General features: G+C 39.7%; 1 protein-coding gene across 1 annotated transcript; it reads right to left on the reverse strand.

Moving 5' to 3' along the window:
- Positions 1-15,958: 15,958 nt before the first annotated feature.
- Positions 15,959-20,778, reverse strand: LOC142614676 (putative mannitol dehydrogenase). Its single transcript, XM_075787235.1, has 5 exons — positions 20,678-20,778; positions 19,325-19,438; positions 16,864-17,377; positions 16,610-16,763; positions 15,959-16,406 (listed from the first exon to the last, which is right to left on the reverse strand). Exons 1-5 carry the CDS (start codon positions 20,773-20,775, stop codon positions 16,201-16,203), a joined length of 1,086 nt encoding a protein of 361 aa, XP_075643350.1. The 5' UTR covers positions 20,776-20,778; the 3' UTR covers positions 15,959-16,200.
- Positions 20,779-21,963: the final 1,185 nt, after the last annotated feature.

A 21,963-nucleotide genomic window follows, 5' to 3' on the forward strand; every position in this document is an offset into this window, starting at 1 on the left:
GTGTGTCCCTATTCAAAACCAGTGCGTCAGAGAAAAAGGGTTTTCGCTCTTGAGCGAGACAACGCCATCAAGGAAGAAGTACAGAAGTTGGTTACCGCGGAGTTCATCCGAGAAGTTTATTATCAAGATTGGTTAGCGAACGTGGTCATGGTGAAGAAAGCTAATGGCAAGTGGCGAATGTGCGTGGACTTCATCGATTTAAACAAAGCTTGCCCCAAGGATAGTTACCCATTGCCACGCATTGACCAGTTGGTGGACTCGATGGTAGGTCATAGGGTGCTGAGCTTTATGGATGCCTTCTCAGGTTACAACCAGATAAAGATGGATGAAGTGGATCAAGAGAAGACCTCATTCATTACAAGCCAAGGGTTGTATTGCTACAAAGTGATGCCCTTTGGTTTGAAAAATGCAAGGGCGACTTACCAAAGGCTGGTTAACCACATGTTTTGTCCTCAAATCGGGCAAAATGTGGAGGTTTATGTAGACGACATGCTGGTGAAAAGCCAGGACGAGGACAATCATCTGAACGACCTTCAAGAAACTTTTGATACATTGCGTTGGTACAACATGAAATTAAATCCAAGCAAGTGTGCTTTCGGCATTTCGTCGAGGAAGTTTTTGGGGTTCATGGTTTCGTACAGAGGAATCGAAGTAAATTTCGATAAAATCCAGGCAATACTGAATATAGAACTGCCGAAAAATATCAAGGAAGTCCAGTCTCTTACCGGACGAGTCGTCGCCCTTAATAGGTTTGTGTCGAAAGCTACCGACAAGTGTTTGCCATTCTTTAAAATCCTCAGGAAGGCATTTGAGTGGACGGACGAGTGTCAAAGGGCCTTCCAAGACTTGAAGACATATCTCATGACAGCACCGCTACTGAGTCCCTCTGTACCTAGAGAAGAGCTGTATTTGTACTTGGCAGTGCCCCCACACGCAGTAAGCTCAGCGTTAGTCAGAGAAGAGGGGAGAATCCAGAAACCGGTTTATTACACAAGCCGCGCAATGAGAGGAGTAGAAGGACGATACCCGATGATGGAGAAACTAGCCTTTGCATTGATTACAGCCTCCAGGAAGCTGAGGCATTATTTCCAAGCTCACATCATCAACGTCCTAACAGATCACCCCATAAAGAAGGCAATGAACAAGTTGGAAGCTGCTGGACGGCTAATACAGTGGGCTGTTGAACTTAGCGAGTTTGACATCAGATACCTTCCAAGAAGTGTGATAAAGGCGCAAGCATTAGCAGATTTTATCGCAGAGTTCACCCCCAGCCAAGATGAGCTGGGCAAAGATGAAGGAGTCGAAACATGGGTCATTAATGTAGACGGATCGTCCACGCTATATGCAGGAGGGATTGGAGTCATACTAAAGTCCCCAGAGGGTGACAAGTTGGAGTACGCGGCCCGTCTACAGTATCAAACCATCAACAATGAGGCTGAGTACGAAGCTCTACTCAAAGGATTGGAATTGGCCAAGTCCTTAGGGGCGGAGTCGATAATAGTCAGAGGAGATTCTCAGCTAGTCATCAACCAAGTAAACGGAATGTGTGATACCAAGGAGGATAGGATGAAGAAATACTTCAGCAAAGTGAAGCGACTCGCACGAAAGTTTTCGGCAGTAAGTTTTGTTCAGCTCCCCAGGGAGGAAAATATGGAAGCAGATGCCTTAGCAAAAACAGCTTCGACAGGAGGAGTTACGGACGAGTACGACAACGTCCGATATATGCCAAGCATAGACTTTCCGGACATACAGCAGATAGGAGGGGGAGAAAACTGGATGAATCCAATAATAATTTATCTTAAAGATGGAAGACTTCTAGAGGATAAAGATGAAGCTAGGAAATTGAGAGTCAGGGTAGCCAAATACGTCCTCATAAACGAAGTGTTGTACAAGCGAGGTTTTTCCCAACCTTACTTAAGGTGTTTGGCTCCTGACGAGTCAAACTATGTTTTGAGGGAAGTTCATGAAGGAGCATGTGGAAATCATTCAGGAGCGAGATCACTAGTTTATAAGATCGTCCGTGCAGGCTATTATTGGCCTACAATGTAGGCAGATGCTAAGGCCTATGTCAAGGTCTGTGACCAGTGTCAACACTTTAGTAATGTCCCTAGACAGTTGTCAGAGTACCAGACCCCAATGATGGCCCCATGGCCCTTTACACAGTGGGGACTGGATATCCTAGGTCCCTTCCCCGTGGGAACCAGACAAATGAAGTTCTTGGTCATAGGGATTGATTACTTTACCAAGTGGGTAGAGGCCGAACCTCTTGCAAAAATCACTCAACAAAATGTTAAAAATTTTGTATGGAAGAATATTCTATATAGGTTCGGAATACCTAGGGTACTAGTATCAGATAATGGACGTCAGTTTGACAACGCACCCTTCAAGGACTTTTGCAATCATTTTGGAATCAAGAATCACTATTCCTCACCCTCCCATCCACAGGCAAATGGACAAGCAGAAGTAGCGAACCGATCCCTACTGAAAATCATCAGGACTCGGCTCGAGGGGGAAAAACGGATATGGCCAGACGAGCTACCAGGTGTTCTTTGGGCCTATAGGACGATTGTACCAACTCCGACAAGAGAGACCCTCTTTAAGCTAGCCTACGGAAGTGAAGCTGTCATACCGGCAGAAGTTCATATGGCTAATCATCGAGTAATGAAGTATCAAGAGAGAGAGAATGGGGAACAACTTCGTCTTGACCTCAATCTTATTGACGAGGTAAGAATGGATGCGGAACAGAGGACAGCAAGGTACAAAAATCTTATGGCTAGGCAACATGACGCCATGGTGAAACCCAGACGGTTTAGTGTTGGAGACCTTGTTCTTAAAAGAGTCTCCTTGGCAACTAGGAACCCAGCTCATGGGCAATTGGGACCAAATTGGGAAGGACCCTACAGGGTAATCAACTGCAAGAGGCAGGGGTTTTACTACCTGGAAGCTCTAGACGGACGAAAGTTAGAGCATCCCTGGAACATGGAGCACCTAAGGAGGTACTATCAGTAATAAGCAGGGACGAGGGAAGTCAATGGCGAAGTCACAGCTATGATCTGAATGTTCGCTTATATTTACTGTTGTGTTCTTACTACTACTATGGTCTGTGTTAAGAATAAAAAGTGCACTAGTTCTTAAACTTTTGCACCATTTACAGACCAGCTTATGAAAGACGAGGTTATGGATTTTCTTAAGTATTTCAATAAGGCACTAGCTTATAAGCGTGTCCCACATTTGTGGACAATGTTCATGCAATAATATGGTTTGGATTTCTTATGTATTTAATGCATAAATCTAATTTCCATAATAATACCCGGAAGGGGGGCGAAATCCCAAGACGAATGAAAATCTCTGGACGCAGGGATGTAACATTCGCGAGCTTTCCTCGAAATGGGGATCAAGCAAAGGAAAAATAAGCTAAGGCATGCTCGTCTGAAAATAAACGGACGAGGAAAAGGCACAGAGTGAAACTAGTCCATGAACGAGTATCTGGCCAAGACGCCCAGGTATTCTAGGACAAGGAAAACACTAAGAACGTCTAGACGAAAGACAAATGCCAACTGTCTGGTCCATGGACGAGGAAAAAGAGGTATGATCATCGTTGTCATTTCTAAGACAAGTAACACTTCGAAAAATTAAAATGGCTAACAAAGACATCCATGTATAGGTAGGTCGTCCATAAGAAAAGTGCATGGACGACCATACAATACTTGGAACGCTCACTGTTTAAAAGCCAAAAACATTTAATGGAGAAAACAAAACATAACCTCGTCCATGCAACAACGATAACAGATGAAAATAGACATTCATTAGAAATTAAAGAGGGTAGACGACCACCGTCCAAAAACCCTTATAAAATAAGACTTAAAAGGCAATTGTCAATAAACTCGTCCAGAGCACTCTAGATGAGGTAATTGTACTCTAATACATTTTAAGAAAAAAAGAAGGGGTCCAAAAACAACGGACCAAGAGAAAAATAAAATAACCATAGCACTAATTTAAAAAAAAAAAAATTGCCATAAAAAAGGAGGGGCATCAACGTTGGGGTCATCCTGAGCTGGTTTGGTGGAAGCGTTGTCCTCAACATTAACATCGTCTGAGCCTGTTTGGAGGAGAGAACTCGTAGCAGCGCCAAGGTTGAGTTTAATGATGCTAAAGTCAACTCCAGGAAAGTTGTCTATAGCGTCCATCCTAAAATCTCAAACCCTGCTGCATAGTTCGTGTCCAGTAGGTCAGTAAACTCCTTGGATGCTTTGAACTCCTCCACTGCCTCGTCTTTAGCTTTCTTGAGGAGAAGACTCAGCTCGTCATTCTTCTTTTGAAGAAGATCAAGACGGTCGTCCTTCCTAGCAGCATCGGATTTCAGCTCCCCCACCAAAACATTCAACCCCTCAGCCTCGTCCTTGACCTTGTTTGCCACCTCGGCCCAAGTCCTGCAGTCGTTTTTAATCTCTTCTATTCTTTTCTCTAGAAGGATCCTCGTCCTGTCCATCTCTATGGTCTACCTGGACGTAGCTATGAACTTCGACATTGCCTACATGGAAGATAAGAAGGTTCAAGAGATAAAAATAACAGTGGATAACATGGCTAAACCAAGACGAGACAAAGATGCTCACCTTAAAAAGGTTGTGGACGCTGGAGTGCTCAAACTCCTTCAAAGACATGTCGTAGCACGCAGCCACGTCCTCGCCTGTTACAACCTCTTGGAATCGTTCCCAAGCCAAATCCTCATTCTCCAATAAGTTTGTAGAAATCCTTTGAGGAGGCTGGGACGAAGCATGGGCAGGGGACTTGGATGAAGTGACGCTAACAGGCGTAGACGAGTTGATATCGACGATTGTGGACGGCTGGGAGGAAGGAGGATCAGGCCTGGCAGTTTCGGGCCTGGACGACCCATGCTTGGTCTTCTTTCCCCGACGACTGGGCAAGCTAGCCAAGTCCAAGTGTTTGGACAAGCTTTTCCTCTTGTCTCCAGCAACAGGACGAGGCTAGGGTTGAACTTCAGGTCTAGCCGTCTCGTTGATCACCTCTTTTCCCTTATTTCCCTTCATGGTTGCCATTCCTGAAAAAACACATGTACACATATACATATATATGAAAATAATAATAATAATAAAAAATATATATACATATATATATATATATATATATATATATCTTAAGTAAGAAAAACACTCACGTCTACCGACGGTTTGCTCGTGCGTAAGGGCTTTGACAGACGGATCAAGGCCAAGTCCCCACCTGTGCAAACGTCGAAGAGTCACCAACGAGTGAAAGTTTCTCTCGGGGTGTAGACGAACCCTGTGGACGCGGTCACGATGGAACTTACTCAAAGAAGGACGTCTAACAGCTAAAAAAAAAAAAAAAGGGAGAGAAGAGAGAGGAAAATTAAGGTTAGACCACTGTTTAAAGATAAAATATAACAAAACAAATAAAAAAAATGAAGGAAAAACATAACATACCTTCTTGACGAAGGTTCCCTAATTCTCCAGTATAAGGGGCAAATGCATCTCTACCAACCTCGATAGGATGCCCCGCCCAAAAACCAGAGACAAAGAAAAATTTTGTCTTCCAGTTTCTGTCAAACGAAGGCAAAGACTTAATCAACCTACAGTCATTGCCCCTAGCTGTAAACTGAAAAAATCCTAGAGATTAACTTATCTCGAAGGGTTTATAACAGTACAAGAACTCGTCCACGGTGATAGGACGGTTCCCATCAAATACCTCCCTTCATAAGACTTGCATAGAGACAATAAGTCTCCACGCGTTGGGGTTAAGTTGACACACTCCCAAGCCCAGCCTAGTGAGTAATTCCCTAGCAAAGGCATTCAAAGGAAATCTAAGCCCCCATAGCAAATAAGCTTCATAAATACCTATTCCAAAACGAGGTTGGCAACACCATTCACCTCGGACGGCTAACCTAGGATTTAGGTCGTCAGGAATTTGGAACCAACTCCTAAGAGCATCTAACCTCTTCTCGTCCGTCTTAGAAGGGATTTCTATAGCACAACTATATACAGTTTCTTTTTCGTTCAAAGGGGAGGACGGCGAGACGCTCATCGAGGTATCAGCCCCAGAGGCTGCCCTCGTCCTAACATTTTCTTGTAAGGTCTCGATGGGAATTTCTGGAACACCAGAGGTATATTCCTATGTTGTGTGGCCACTACTACTACTATCGTTACTAGAAGTATCATAACTAGAAGAATCGTGATACTCGTCTATGGCCTTGACTACACTGTCGCTAGACGAACAGGAAGCCATTGAGGACGTCCTAATACTTAAAAAGGAAAGCTTGAGAGTTAGATTAAAGGGAATACCTGGCTCTAGAAGGAAGATACTAAGGACGCTGAGAATACTCCTAGACGAGGCGACGGACGAGAATGTCAAAACAGAAAATCTGAAAAAGTGAGAGGGGCACAAGAGGGAAACCACTATTTATAGGTAGAAAAGTCTTGGTGTTCACAACGATGAGACCAATGGGAAAGTGACACGTGGCGTTTGCCTCGAAAAGGTAAGTCGACGTGGCCAACCACCTATGAAAGTATGGCACGTGGTGCACCAAAAAAAAAAAAGGAAGAGGTAAAAGTAATAAATGTTTTTGAAAAACTCGTCCTAAAGTCTGGTAATATACTGCATGACCCCTGGACGAGGGGCAACTGATGAGGAATGAAGATACTCCAGATCGTCCATGGTCATCCACACCAGCAGCCGTCCAAAAGAAAGCACACTAGCAGCCGTCCAGAAGAAAGCACCAAGACGGAGCTAACGCCATGGTCGTCCATGGACAGAGACAAACCCACATCACTCGTCCAAGGAAAGCGCCCATCCCCATCCTGAAGGGATTCGTCCACACGAGGACCTCTGGACGAGAATTTTACACTTGGAAATTACTAAATACATTTCACCACTCCGTAATATACGCATAAATTCCAATGACCGTTGTATGAGAAAATATAACTCCTAAATGGTTATAGGAGTTATCCAAGAACCCCCCGACCTCCTCAAATCCAAGGGAGGTTACAATTTCAATAACTGTCCACAGGACACTATATAAACACTCATTCAGACCAATAAGAGGTACATTTTTACTTCTCCCAAAAAATTGGAATTCCAAAAAGGTAGAAAGAAAACTAACTTCGCCATCGGAGGGTTCTTGGCCGGCAACCCTGGTCACCTTTGATAGCTTCTCTTTCTTTTTCAGGCCATTGAGAGAGCGAGTGGTCTTTTCAAGTCCGAAGCATCCAGCCTACTGATTTTCTTCACATCATCAAAAATAATGTTTAAAAGATATTGTAATTTTTAAATAATAGAGTTTTTAAGTCACCTTAAATGAGAAAATGTTTTAAAAAATTTATAAGAAAAATTGGAAACAAAAAATGATGACGTGATTGCTGATGTGGCTTAATGTGAGTGTAAGTGCACAATTTGTACCCGGTCCAATCACTAGATGGACTCAGGCCCAAAGAGCCTTATACAATAAAATTTGTAAAGCGTGGGCTTGAAACCTTGGTTTTAGGGGTATTGGACAATAGATAAGCGGGCTAGTTGTCACTATCTACACAATCAATAGATAAGAATAACAGATATTCTCCTCGGACATAAGCTGAGGATAGCTTGTATTGCCTTTCTTTCTTTGAACCATAATTTTCAATCAAAGAAGAAGATCCTTCCTTTTTCCTTCTCTTTTTTCTTTTATATCACTCTCCCTTTTCCCTTCACCTTCCACATGTAACACAAATCAATGATCCACACTTTTTTTTCTCTCCACCGCCCTCTGGAAGCCCTCAAATAACAACTGGAAGGCTGAATATTACTGTTCAGAGGTCATTTCCCCATTAATGCGGCTAGAGAGGTAGGTGCAGGGTCTTTAATGCGGTGGTAGCAGCCTTTTCTCTTGATATTTCTCATACGCCCTTCTTCTCCACAATTATGTGGAACACATCTTTACCCACCAAGCCTTCTAGAATTCTCTCCCAAAACATCACGACATGTCATATGATCTTCACTTGATTTAGCCGAGGAGACGCATCTCCTTGGACAATCCCACCAATTTTTCTAGCAAGAGTTGGCTGGTGGATCTCACAGGCTCTGCTCGGATAGGCTCACACCACCAAATCTGGCCCAAGGCCCAAATGCGTGTTTTGACCATTTTTACTCACACAGTGAGCATAGCAATATTAAATGTTACGCTTCAGCTTTTAGTAATATATAGATATTGATAGTGAACTAAAAATCAAACTATCTCCAGTTCGTCCATAGAGTCGTCCAAGACTAGAAAGGTTGTCCAAGACCAGAAGAGTCGTTTAAGGCTAGAAGGTTGTCCAAGGCTAGAAAGGCCGTCCAAGGCTAGAAAGGTCGTCCAAGGCTAGAAAGGTCGTCCAAGGCCAAAAGGGTCATCTAAGGCCAGAAGGGTCGTCCAAGACTGAAATAGTCATCCAAAACCAGAAGAGTTTTCCAACACCAAAAAGGTCGTCCAAGACCCGAAAGGTCATCCAAGACCCAAAATGTCCTCTAAGACCAAAAGGGTCGTCCAAAACCAGAAGGGTCGTCCAAGACCAGAAGGGTGGTCCAAGACCCGAAAGGTCGTCCAATACCGAGGGTTGTCTAAGACCAGAAGGGTCGTCCAAGACCAAAAAGGTTGTCCAAGACCGAAAGGGTCGTCTAAGGCCAGAAAGGTCGTCCAAGACAGGAAGGGTCGTCCAAGACCGGAAGGGTCGTCTAGGACCGGAAGGGTCGTCTAGGACCGGAAGGGTTGTCCAAGACTATAAGGGTCGTCTAGGACCAGAAGGGTCGTCTAGCTCACGAAGTGACCTGGACGACCACCCAACACTTATAAATTTCCAGAAATGGATTTATCCATAAGAGCTTGTAACTCAGACCGCGTGCTACCAAATCCTTGTTCATCGCTATTAAGTACTTAACTTCCAATGGTAGTTGTAAAAGATAAGATTGAATATTTTAACTTCTATAGCGGTTGTGGAAGTTAAGTCTGAACCTTCTAACTTCCACAAATATTGGGGAAGTTACTAGACAAGTAACCACTCCAAAAGCTCACTATAGAAGGACTCATCCACATCAAATAAAAGTAAGTTTTCCACCACTCCTAAAGTTGGAATTTTTGAGTTTTTGAAAGAAAAACTAACTTAAGTATCGGAGGGTTCTTGGCCGGTTCGCCCCGGTCACCTTTGATTTTGCGTTTCTTTCTTTTCAGGCCTTCCAAGCAACCACTAGCCTATTGAAGCTCGGAGCATTCAGCCTACTGATTTTCTGTGCTTCATCAGTTGGCGTCGTTTGTGGGAAAGATTAAATTTGCATTTTGCAAATCATCTTTCTTTGACAAAAGGTTGCATGGTTTGGACAAGATTAATGGCCACTAGTCTAGGCCACCGGGAGAGTGGGAATGCTTCTAGTCATCCCAAACGTGATCGCTAGTCAGCACCTGTCATGCAATTTCCTTTCATCTAACAAATGCAGTCCATGAAAAAGTTAACCCGTTAGAACCAAAAGTTAACTAGAGAGATTAATCTAAGGAGACAACGTCCTGAAGGATGTGTGGAAGGACAAGCCCAGAGTCAAGAAGATAGAGGAGAAAATACTGAGAGTGAGAATCACTCAAAAGGAACCGTTTCACGTAGGGTACCACACTTAAAGAAGGAGATGGATCAAATGAAGAAAGCCATAGACGAGATGAGGGAGAACATGACAAGGACGAATCACGTAAATGATTTAGTTCATCGAACTGATTACCCTTTCATGGCTTTCATCAATAGTCATCCCTTGCCTTCTAAGTTCAAGATGCCTTCCTTGGACTCAGGACTCATATGATGGAACGCGCAACCCGTGTGATCACATAGCAACTTTCAAGACCATAATGCACCTTCAAAGAGTTCCAGGTGAGATAATGTGTAGAGCATTCCCAACCACCCTTCAAGGGCCATGATGAGTGTGGTTCAGTAAATTACCTCTGAATACTTTTGGTCTTTTCGAGGAGTTGAGTAAGTTGTTTGTCAACAACTTTATTGGACGACAAGGGCATAAATGCTCCTCGTCCAACCTGTTGACTATAGAGTAAGGAAAAAATGAAAGCTTGCGGTCCATTATCACTCACTTCAACAAGGAAGCCTTGATGGTAGACGAGATGGATGACAAGTTATTATTGGCAGTCTTCCACAATGGAGTTAGTTCGGATTTATTCATCCATAAGCTTTATGATTAGAAACCACAAACCATGGTTGACCACGTCCATTTAGCCCAAAGCTTCATGAATGCAGAAGATGAGATCATTACCAAGAAGAGGAAGAGAGCAGAGCGAATGGAAGCTGATCTCTTACGCCATCCTGACTAAGTCCCTTGTCTAAAGAAGGCCCGGACGAGAGAGAAGAAAAATAACAGGAAGGCAGGTTCGTCTTCAGGAAGGAGTCAGCACTACACACCCTTGAATGTTCCACTTGATCAAGTGCTTATACAAATCAAGGATGACCCATCCTTGAAGTGATCAGAGAAGATGAAGGGAGATCCTAATAAGCGCAATAAGAACAAGTATTGCCGCTTTCACATGGACCACGGGCATGACACAGATGAATGCTATGACTTAAAGTATCAGATAGAGAATCTTATCAGGTAGGGAAAGTTGATGAATTTTCTTAGATGAGATCATAAAGACGAGAAGTTGAAAGGAAAGGTAGAAAAGCCATCACAACCCCCACTTGGAGAAATAAGAGTTATTGTAGGAGGAACTTCAGTAGGGCAATCTTCCAAATTAAGCAAGGCATATCTGAAGGTGGTGCAGAACGTCCAACTCTCTAGACGACCACCAAAGACGAGGGGGCAGACGAGGAGAATGAAGAGCAACTTCGTCTTAACCTCGATCTAATAGACGAGGTAAGGATGGATGCAGAGCAGAGGACATCAAGATATAAAAATCTTAGGGCTAGACAATATGATGCAATGGTGAAACATAGGCATTTTAACATTGAGGACGTCGTCCTAAAAAAGGTTTCTTTGGCAACCAGAAACTTGGCTCATGGAAAATTGGGGCCTAATTGGGAAGGATCCTACAGGGTTATCAATTGCAAAAGACAAAGATCATACTATTGGAAGCCCTGGATGGATGGAAGCTAAAGCACCCCTGGAATGTTGAACATCTATAAAGAAACTATAAGTGAGGGATCAGCCTGGACGAGCATCATCATGGATGAAGTTGGAGCTATGTGTTACTTCCCTCATATTTATTTATGTTTATTGCTAGTACTACATGTTTTTAATATTTTAATTCCCTAAAAAGTGCATTAGTTTCCAACTTTTAAGTTGTCTATGGACAAATTTGTGATGGACGAAGTCATGGACTTTGTCTGTTTGTACATAAGTATTTTTAATTCCCTAAAGGCACTAGCTTCTAAGCATGTGTCATGCTTGTGGATGATGTTTATGTTGTGTATATACAGTTTGGATTCCCAATGTATATAATGTTGCGTGAATTCCTAATTTTCATGTTGTTTTCATTGAAACTAATCCACAAGAAGGCTAAAAGCCCAAGACGAGTAAAATTTTTGGATGCAGGAATGTAACGTCTATAAGCTTTCCTTCAAATAAGGATAAAGCAAAGAAAAATAAACCTAAGGTATATTCATCTAATCAATGAACGAGGTGAAATCTAAGGTATATTCGTCTAACCAATGGACAAGGAAAAATATGCACGTAAAAATATTCAAAATCCATAAATGAATTTGACAAGCCAAATAGTCCAATCTTTGGACGAGTAAATGTTGGCAACGTCTTGCCCAAAGACGAGTAGAGGACCATCTAGCCTATGGACGAGGGATAATGCAAGATATAAGTCAAATCTATGGATGAATAAAGCTAGCAAAAGAAATACCATTCATACACGAGTTATACTTGTAAAATTTAAAGAATGGTAAAAGTGTTGAACATAAAAAATTATTCTAACATGGACGAGCTAAATGCCTTCATGAGTGGATGGACCACACTTAAAAACCATAAAAAACAACATGGATGATGTAAACAAAGGAAATTCATTCATACAGTTAAGACGAGATAAAATGTCTTATAAGTGGATGGGCCACACTTAAAACCATAGAAATAACATGGACGATGTAAACAAGGGAAAATTCGTTCATACATAAAGCATATAACATGTTTAACACCAAATGAAGAATGAAAATGGAAGTAAATATTCATTCATAAAACATAAAAAAGGTAAACGACCATCGTCCAAAAACCCTTAAATTGTGCATGCCAATAAAGGTAGTTGTATCTATTATCATACCTCCATACATTTGGATGAGAAGATTGTACTTATATAAAACTTAAAATAAGCCTAAAAAAAAGGGGCACCATGAACAATATATAAAAACAAAGTTAAATTGAAGATTACTTTGACAAACCACCGGGGGCATCCCCAAACTTTGGATCGTCCTTGGAAGGCTCAGTAGAGACATCATCCATGATATTTACATCCTCAGAGCTCGTTTGAAGCAAAGAACTCTCAACAACAGTTGGAACCTTGAAGACATTAAAGTCCATCTCAGGATAGGCTTCCTTAGCATCGGAGTGAAAGTCCTCGCAGCCAGCAGCAAATTGCTCATCCAAACGCCTAGTGAACTCGTCAGACGTTTTGAAGGCTTCGATTGCTTCATCCTTTGCTTTCTCTAAGGACGAGGATAACTCTTGGCATTTTCCTTCAAGACGAAGCTCATCCTCTAACTCCTTGTTCTTTATGACTAGAACCTTAACATCGTCACACAACTCCCTGGCCTACTAGGACGCAGCATAAAAATTTGACATCGCCTAACTTAGGGATGGACGAGGAAGAGTTACGAATTTTCTCTTAAAAAAAAATCAATAAAGAAAATGCATGGCCTTCGTCCTACACCAAGGTAGGAGGAGCCTCAACAAGAGTTGAAGGATGAGTCTTGCGAGAAGGTCTACCAATAAAAGGATGAAGAGCTTTAGTTTGGACGGCTGAAGGAGGAACTTCAGAAGGGACCAAGTTCATAGCCAGATTGTCCAGGTATGTCGTCGCATCTTTGGATTTAAGGGCTTGGACGAGGGGGGTCTTAGAAGGTGCCTTGTCAGTTTTGACCTTTAGATGTCGATGACTAGGAAGGCTTCCAAGGTCCACATCTCTAGAGATACCCTTCCTCTTCCCAGCATGAGGTTGGACAGTGGGGCTCTGGTCGACCAAAGGAACTGGTTTGTCCTAGAGGACTTGGACTTCCTCCTCCTTCTTAGTCCCACTGGCAATGTTCTTACCCTTGTTCTCCTTCATGGTGGCTAGCCTTATAATGGAGAAAGCATGAAGAATTAGACGACTAAAAAAATAAAAAAATTTGAAAGACGACTCTTACTTCTACGAGTAGTCTCTTCGTGAATGAGATTCTCCTCAGTGGGCTCAAGACGACGCAGCGTTGCCAAATTATGGAAGGACCTATCAGGATAACGAGCTCTTTCTATAGTTGTCTAAGTGTGGACGAGTAACAGCTGCATGGACGAGAAGAATTTTTAGACGAGGGAAAGAGCAAATGAAAAGACGAAGTAAACTTCAAAGAAAACATACCCTCAGAACGAAGACAACCTAGAGCATTGGCAAAAGGAGGGAAGGGAGTTTCAATTTACATTAATTGGGTCCCCAGCCCAATTTCCAAAGACAAAGAAAAATTCCGTCTTCCATAACCTATCAGAAGAATTACGACCCCTAATAAATTATAGATGACATTCTCTTCCTCTTCTTGAGAAGGAGTCTTCAATGATTCAGCCCTCTTGGATGAGCTAGCTCTAGAACTAGAAGTTGCCCTCTGCCTCATCTCTTCTTGGAAGATCTCCAAAGGAACTCCAAGAACCCTAGACGAATAATGCTCGTCTTGGGAACTAAAGTTACTACTACCATTGGACTCGTCCTGATACTCGTCTATGTCTCTCACAGTACTACCACTAGACGAAGACATGATAGGAAAAATATAGAATTTTCTAAGACAAACCTAAGGACGAAGAAAAAGAAGAAGTACCTAACGGAAGGCTAAGGACGAGGATGACTAGATGAGGCTCCTGGACAAGATGGCAGAGGACAATATCAAAAGATGAGAGGGCAAGAGAGAGATTGTACCTATAGGTTGGTCAATGAAATCATGTGGCAATCAGAAGCTGACACGTGGCAATCTCCTCGGTTAATGAATCGATAGAATAGGTTGGTCAATAAGATCATGATACGTAGCATAATCTGAGGCGTCGAAAACAGACCACAACAGTGACACCACATGGCATGCCAATTGACCAATGAAACATCGACATGTGTCAAAAATGAACAATGAACAAGAATTTTACTATAGTGACCAAGACGACTCTTGGACAAAGGGGGCAGCTGATAGTGAACTAAAAATTGGACTATCTCTAGTTTGTCCATAGAGTCGTCTAAGACCAGAAAGGTCGTCCAAGGCTAGAAGAGTCGTCCAAGACTCGAAAGGTCGTCCAAGACCGAAAGGGTCGTCCAAGACCAGAAGGGTCGTCCAAGACCTAGAAAGGTCGTCCAAGACCAGAAGGTTCGTCTAAGGTCAGGAAGGTCGTCGAAGGCCAAAAGGGTCGTCCAAGGCTAGAAGGGTCGTCTAAGGCCAGAAAGGTCGCCTAAGGCCAAAAGGGTCGTCTAAGGCCAAAAGGGTCGTCTAAGACCAGAAAGGTCATCCAAAGATCGAAAGGGTCGTCCAAGACCAAAAGGGTCCGTCCAAGACTAGAAGGGTGGTCCAAGACCCGAAAGGTGGTCCAAGACCAGAAGGGTTGTACAAGACCGGAATGGTCGTCCAAGACCAGAATGGTCGTCCAAGACCAGAAGGGTCATCCAAGGCCAAAAGGGTCTTCCAAGGCCAGAAGGGTCGTCTAAGGCCAGAAAGTTGTCTAAGGCCAGAAGGGTCGTCTAAGGCCAGAAGGATCGTCCAAGACCAAAAAGGTCGTCCAAGACCTGAAAGGTCCTCCAAGACTCGAAAAGTCCTCCAAGACCGAAAGGTCGTCCAAAACCAGAAGATTCGTCCAAGACCAGAAGGGTGGTCCAAGACCCGAAGGGTCGTCCAAGATCGAGGGTTGTCCAAGACTAGAAGGGTCGTCCAAGACCAAAAAGGTCGTCCAAGACCGGAAGGGTCTTTTCGGTCGTCTAAGACCGGAAGGGTCATCTAGGACTGGAAGGGTCGTCCAAGACCAAAAGGGTCATTTAGGACCAGAAGGGTTGTCCAGCTCACGAAGTGACTTGGACGACCACCTAACACTTATAAATTTCCAGAAATGGATTAATCCCTAAGAGCTTGTAACTCGGACCACGTGCTACCAAATCCTTGTTCATTTCTATTAAGTACTTAACTTCCAATGGCAGTTGTAGAAGACAAGATTGAATATTCTAACTTCTATAGCGGTTGTGGAAGTTAAGTCTGAACCTTATAACTTCCACAAATATTGGGAAAGTTACTAGATAAGTAACCACTCCAAAAGCTCACTATATAAGGACTCATCCTCATCAAATAAAAGTAAGTTTTCCACCACTCCTAAAGTTGGAATTTTTAAGTTCTTGAGAGAAAAACTAACTTAAGCATCAAAGGGTTCTTGGCTGGCTCACCCCAATCACCTTTGATCTTGCGTTTCTTTCTTTTCAGGCCTTCCAAGCAACTACTAGCCCATTGAAGCCCGGAGCATTCAGCCTACTAATTTTCTGTGTTTCATCAGATATAGATATAGATTGATCTCAAATGTGTTGTTGATTATCATGCAATATTATTTACCTTAGTTGAAGGTTTTAGCACTAAACGCATCCGATTATGAAATATTGTAAGATTTTATTTGGTAGGTGACCTATTAACCCAATGGTAGTAGTACTTACAAAGACATTCCCAGTCTAAAGAAGGGAAGAGATTGCAAGGGACAATAACTCACCAAATGTTTGAAATCCCAGAGAAAAAATCACTTCATTTCACATTTATCACAAATACAACTATTACATCCTCTTATTAAAAAAAGAAAAAAAAAAGAAAAAAGAAAAGAAAAGAAAAAGAAACAACAACAACAACTACTTTTACATCTTTGCCACACTATGAGAAAGACATATTCAGAAAACCCAAAACAACGGGGCTAAAAATACCAGAAGACAACTTAATCAACTAAATGGTATCCTCATTACACTAGTGAGACATACTAAAAAGGCAGCAAAAATCAAGAGCTTGATTTCAATGTGTTCCCAATATCAATGACAAATCGGTATCTAACATCTGCTTTCACAAGTCGTTCCATTGCAGTGTTCACATAATCAATTGGAATAACCTCAATGTCAGAAGTAATGTTGTGTTTGGCTGCAAAATCAATCATTTCTTGTGTTTCCTTCATGCCTCCAATGCAACTACCACCCACTAACTTCCTTCCTGTCGTTCCATAACATTTATTAATACACAATTTATTAGTGAAAATGCACAGGCGACAATTAGGCTTATACTACACAAGAGTATATAATAATAATACACCCACGGTCTTATATAATTACAAAGTCAAATTAACATAACAAGAAACTTCAGATCCCATTTTCAAATCAAATATAACAATTGTCAGATGTAACATGCATGCTTACCCATAAGTAATGGAAAAACTGGTAGCTCAAGTGGCTTCTCTGGCGCACCAACCATAACGAGCTTTCCTTGTGTCTTCAATAGACCAAGTGGAGGCATGAGAGGGTGCTGAGCAGAGACTGTATCAATGATACCATCCAATGTGCCCTGGGCAGCCTATATAGTAGATAAAGTTAGAAAATAGGATACTGTACACTTATGGTAACTCACATAAAATAACTTGACAATGCAACATGTTAACAACTAAACTAAGTACCTGAATTTGATCTTGGTCTTTGCTAACCAAAAAGGAGTCAGCACCAAGATGTTCCAAAGCTTCCTTCTTCTTGTTGGGTGAAGTACTGATAACTGTCACCTTAACCCCCATAGCTTTAGCAAACTTCACAGCAACATGGCCTAGACCACCAAGGCCAACCACACCCACATGCATACCAGGTTTGTCAAGTCCATAAAATCTCAAGGGACTGTACACTGTGATCCCAGCACAAAGGAGAGGGGCACCAGCATCAAGTGGTAGGTTGTCTGGAATACGGATCACAAAGTGTTCATCAGTAACCATGGTGTCAGAGTATCCTCCATATGTGGTGGTTCCATCATAATACTTAACACCATAGGTGAGAATCATTTTGGTGCAGTAATTTTCAAGGTGGTTGGTGCAGTTATCGCAAGAATGACAAGCACCGACCATGCAGCCAACGCCAACCTTGTCTCCAACTTTGAACTTTTGTACTCTGCTGCCCACCTCAGTCACTACCCCCACAATCTCATGCCTGCATTATTTATCCAGTTCAATTTACATGATTGAGATGCTAAAAATACTAGAAAGTAAAATCTATTTCACTCGTTTCTTTGAGAATGTACTAACATGTAATGGACAAATAGCGTGTAAATTTTGGCAAATTAAGTATTGAATTGAATTGCTTAGAAATTACACCTTCTAATTTGGATTTGTTTAGGTTATGTTTGGTAATTTTGTTTTCTATTTTCAAAAACTTGTTTTTGAAAACATTAAAAAAAAAAAAAAAAAAATTTCTTATATTTTTGAAAAAAAACATGTTTGATTAGTTGAAATTAAAAAAAAAAAAAACTAAAATATGTTGTTACTAGATTTAGAACTCTAATATTAACTCATAATGAAATAGATTTATTAAATCAAATTCGTGTTTTTATTGAGTTTTGAAAACTAGAAACTAAAAACAGTCTTTTGCATATTTTTAGTGTCCTTTCACAAATTGAGTTTTGAGAACAATTTTTGTTTCCTATTCATTTTGGATTGCCAAACAAGTTTTTAGTCTTAAAAATAGAAGATTGTTTTTGAAAACAGAAAATAAGGGAAAAAATCAGTTACCAAACATATCCTTATATTTTTCTCCCTATAGTTCAAATTTTTCAAATTTTAGTCTTTTAATTTACAAATTTGTTTTCAATGTATAGTCCTACTCCTTTTGTCAATCTCTATCCAGGGTATGCCGTTAAACTACATTTATTTTCAATGGCATAATTACGTCATTTATGGGTTTTAATTGTGGAATACGGATGGAATGATCACATTGAAATCATGCATAAGCTAAAACATTAAAATAAAAATAAAAAAGTTAAGGAAAAAAATAAAAACATTTCAAATTTAGAGAATGTAATTTGTAATTTAAACTACTAATAATAATAACAACGCATAAACCAAAAAAATTAACAAATTGAGCCAAACATCATCAAATCATGATCTATATTTTCAGAAAGCAATTTTTCTGTATTCGTGCGGTTCTATCTATATATAGAATTGAGAACTATAACTATATTTGCAAAAGTTTTAGAAAACAAAAAATAGGGAAAAAAAAAAAATCTTTCACACACATATAAACTAAAAACGAGAGTTACATTTTCAGTTTATAAAATTTATGTGAAAAAAATACTGCCCAAAAAAAATATATCATGCCCTAGAAAACCGATATGTTTTGTTGAATAGTATCTTTTAGGTTACTCAATCCATGGAGAAAATGGGCTTTTGCCCTTTTTAAAAAAACAATCTAACATTTTGCCTCATTTTCCAAACTAATTAGGGAAATGTCCTTCTTTTGAAACTCGATTTTCGTAAAATCGAGTTAAGCCCTATAGTGGCGTTTTTAAGGAGCCTATAGTGACGTTTTAAAGACCTATAGTGGCGTTTTTAAACTCGATCTTCATGAAATCTAGTTATAGGTAAAAAAAAGAAAAAAAAATTGCATGTAATTTGATTTCATGAAGATCGAGTTTAAAAACACTACTATAGGTTCTTAAAACGTCACTATAGGCTCTTTAAAATGCTACTATAGGACTCCAGATTTTTTTTTTTTTAAAAAAAAAACTCGATTTTAAGAAAATTGAGTTTCTAAAGAGGGACATTTCCCTAATTAGTTTGGAAAATGGGGCAAAATGCTGGATTATTTTTTTGAAAAGGGCAAAAGCCCATTTTGGCCCTCAATCCATAGATATAGACAAAAAGGAGCACATCATTCTCCAAATTTTTTTTTTTAAAAAAAAAACCAATATAAACAATATAATAATACCATGGAAATTTGAATATTGTAATATATAGAATATAATTCCATATATTCCAAATTATCTGTAAGATAACACGTTTCTTTATAAAAAGGAAAAGATGTAGTGATAAGAGTACGATTCCTTCTTATAAAAAAAAAGAGTATGATTCCTAGGAAACATTAACATTAACATTAACATACCCTGGGATAAGTGGGTAGGTGGACATGCCCCATTCGTTCTTGACCATGTGAAGGTCCGAGTGACATATCCCACAATAAAGAACTTTGAATGTTACATCCTTCTCTCCTGTTGCCCTGCAGAATACATGCCATACCATTTCATATTTAGCACAAACCAACAATTAAGAACCATTAAAAAAAAAAAAAAAAAAAAAAGAACAGAAATGGTAAAGGATGGTTCAATGTTGATACTAATTCAGTAATCACTATGATTAATTGATTAAATATACGCAAAATAACAAAACGGTCAAATAAAATGAAATGAAAATAAGAAAAAAAATGCAAGCTTTTTAGAATTTAGAGAATAAGGAATCAAATGATCTAATAAGAGATTTGTAAGGTATAATCTGTTCTCTTTTACGAGGAGATGTAAGATTTTGATTCTCCTTCCCTATGAAAAATTAAAAATTATATTATTCGACAATTTTATTATCTTAAACGTTCCTCTCACAACACATGTGGATCCAATACATGAGTCCCACATGTAGGGGTGTGCAGCCAACCCGCCAACTCGCCAAAACCAACCCAGCCCTCGGGTTAGGTCAGTTTTTAGGCCTTGGTGGGTTAGGTTAGGTTGGGTTGGGTTACAAAAATTTTTTTGATAACGGGTCGGGTTGGGTTTGGGTCATAAAATTTCAAACCCGCCAAACCCAACCCGACTCACCCATATATTTCATATATATATATATATATATATATATATATATATATATATTATATAATTAATAATTTTTTAAAAATAACCAGATCTTCCTATCTTATATAAAAGTCAATTAGTTCACACAAACCTTCGTAAATTACTATTATTGTTTAGTCATTAGTGTTGTTTACCTTTAAGGAATTACATTGATACTAATCTTTGGGTTTTTTTAATATATTTATATTTTTTTCTATTCAATTTAATAATAATAATAATAATAAATTGTCTAACACATGGGTTGAATTTTTTTTGACCCACCATGGTGAGTTGGGTCAAAAAATTCCTTCAACCTAACCCATGCACATCCCTACATGTTGTGAGACAGATGTTTCATGAGATATTTTTTCCTCTCCTATTATTATAATATTTGAAGTATACAAAAGGAAAGAAAAAAAAAATCCAATTTTGTGTTGGATAAAATTTTTTAGTATAATTGAATAATCCGATATCATTTTGATTGGCTTTCCATTGTGTGGGAGGAAAACAAAATGACTATAAAGCATTACAAAGTGATCAAACTTCTTAGGATAATCAAAATATTAGATTAAAATGAAAAACAAATCAAACAAGATTGGATGAAGAGAGAGAGAGAGAGAGAGAGAGAGAGAGAGAACCTTCTTGAGAAATTGAAGGGAGAGAGGAGGCCATAAGTATCCCTGGCTGCCCAGCCAAAGGCCTTATTGGGGTGTTCAACCTCTGCCGATTTCGCCATTGATTTTTCTCTTGAAACTTGAAAGTAGCTATGAAGAGACAATTGGAATGTAATAAAGTAGTGCAATGCCTAGGCCAGCAATGACTAATAAGTGTGTGATATAGTACTAAAATGTACCTATATATATATATATATATATATATATATATATATATATATAGTACTAAAAATGGAGTAGTTCTTGTGCCACATTAAAAGATACAATTTTGGCCACAACTTGCTCATGTGATAAGTTGTGATTAGTGAAAGGGTGTCCTCATATGGACCTACCATCACTCTCTACCAACTATAACTTGCTACATGGTCAAGTTATGCCTTTTGATGTAGCACCAAATTTTTCCTAAAATTTGCGGAGCTATTGGAGGGTGTGATGACGTATTGGCTTAGCAAATGGGGTGTGATGACGTATAGGCTTAGAAAATACAATTATTAAAGACATGATGCCATGGTGGTATAAATTTCGTACTTTCTTGCTGACTACTCCACTCTTTCTAATTGTTGGAAAGGAGGAAAGAAAAGGACGTTAACTAAACAGTGACTGATATGATAAGGCATATAACAAAGAGTGCTGTCTTAATTATATTCTCAGGACACTTTTTAGGTAATTATTAATAAATTACGAGAAATGCTATCGAATGTTTTTAGAATAATGGTTAATAATCTATTTAAAATAAATTTTATGGAAAAAGAAAAAAAGTAACTAATGTTTTGACAGCTTTTTCATTTCCTATAAAAGTGGTGTCAATTTTTCTAGAATGGACTGTTAACCATTGCTCTAAGGGCATTCGTTAGCATAACTCATAAACTAAACGGATTCAGATCCTTTGGATTTCCTAGGGTACTCTACTAAATAGATTTCTTTAAATCCTAACCACTCTTTAATGATTTAATGGTCAAGATTCTGCCATGTCAGTATTCCACTAACAATATTCTTAATTATTTTGTTTGTAACATTATTTTATTATTTTAAGAATATTGTTAGTGGAATGCTGACATGACAGAATCTTAACTATTAAATCATTAAAGAGTGGTTAAGATTTAAGGAAATCTACTGGTAGAGTACCCTAAGAAATCTAGAGGATCTGAATCCTTCCCAAGAAAGTGGTATCAAAGCTTCTCTATTATAGTTTAGGATTCAATAAAATGCATTTATTGTTTTATAAATGGAATATAAAAAACTATCAACAA

This window comes from Castanea sativa, chromosome 11 (assembly GCF_040712315.1).
Source record: "Castanea sativa cultivar Marrone di Chiusa Pesio chromosome 11, ASM4071231v1".
Lineage (NCBI taxonomy): Eukaryota > Viridiplantae > Streptophyta > Magnoliopsida > Fagales > Fagaceae > Castanea > Castanea sativa.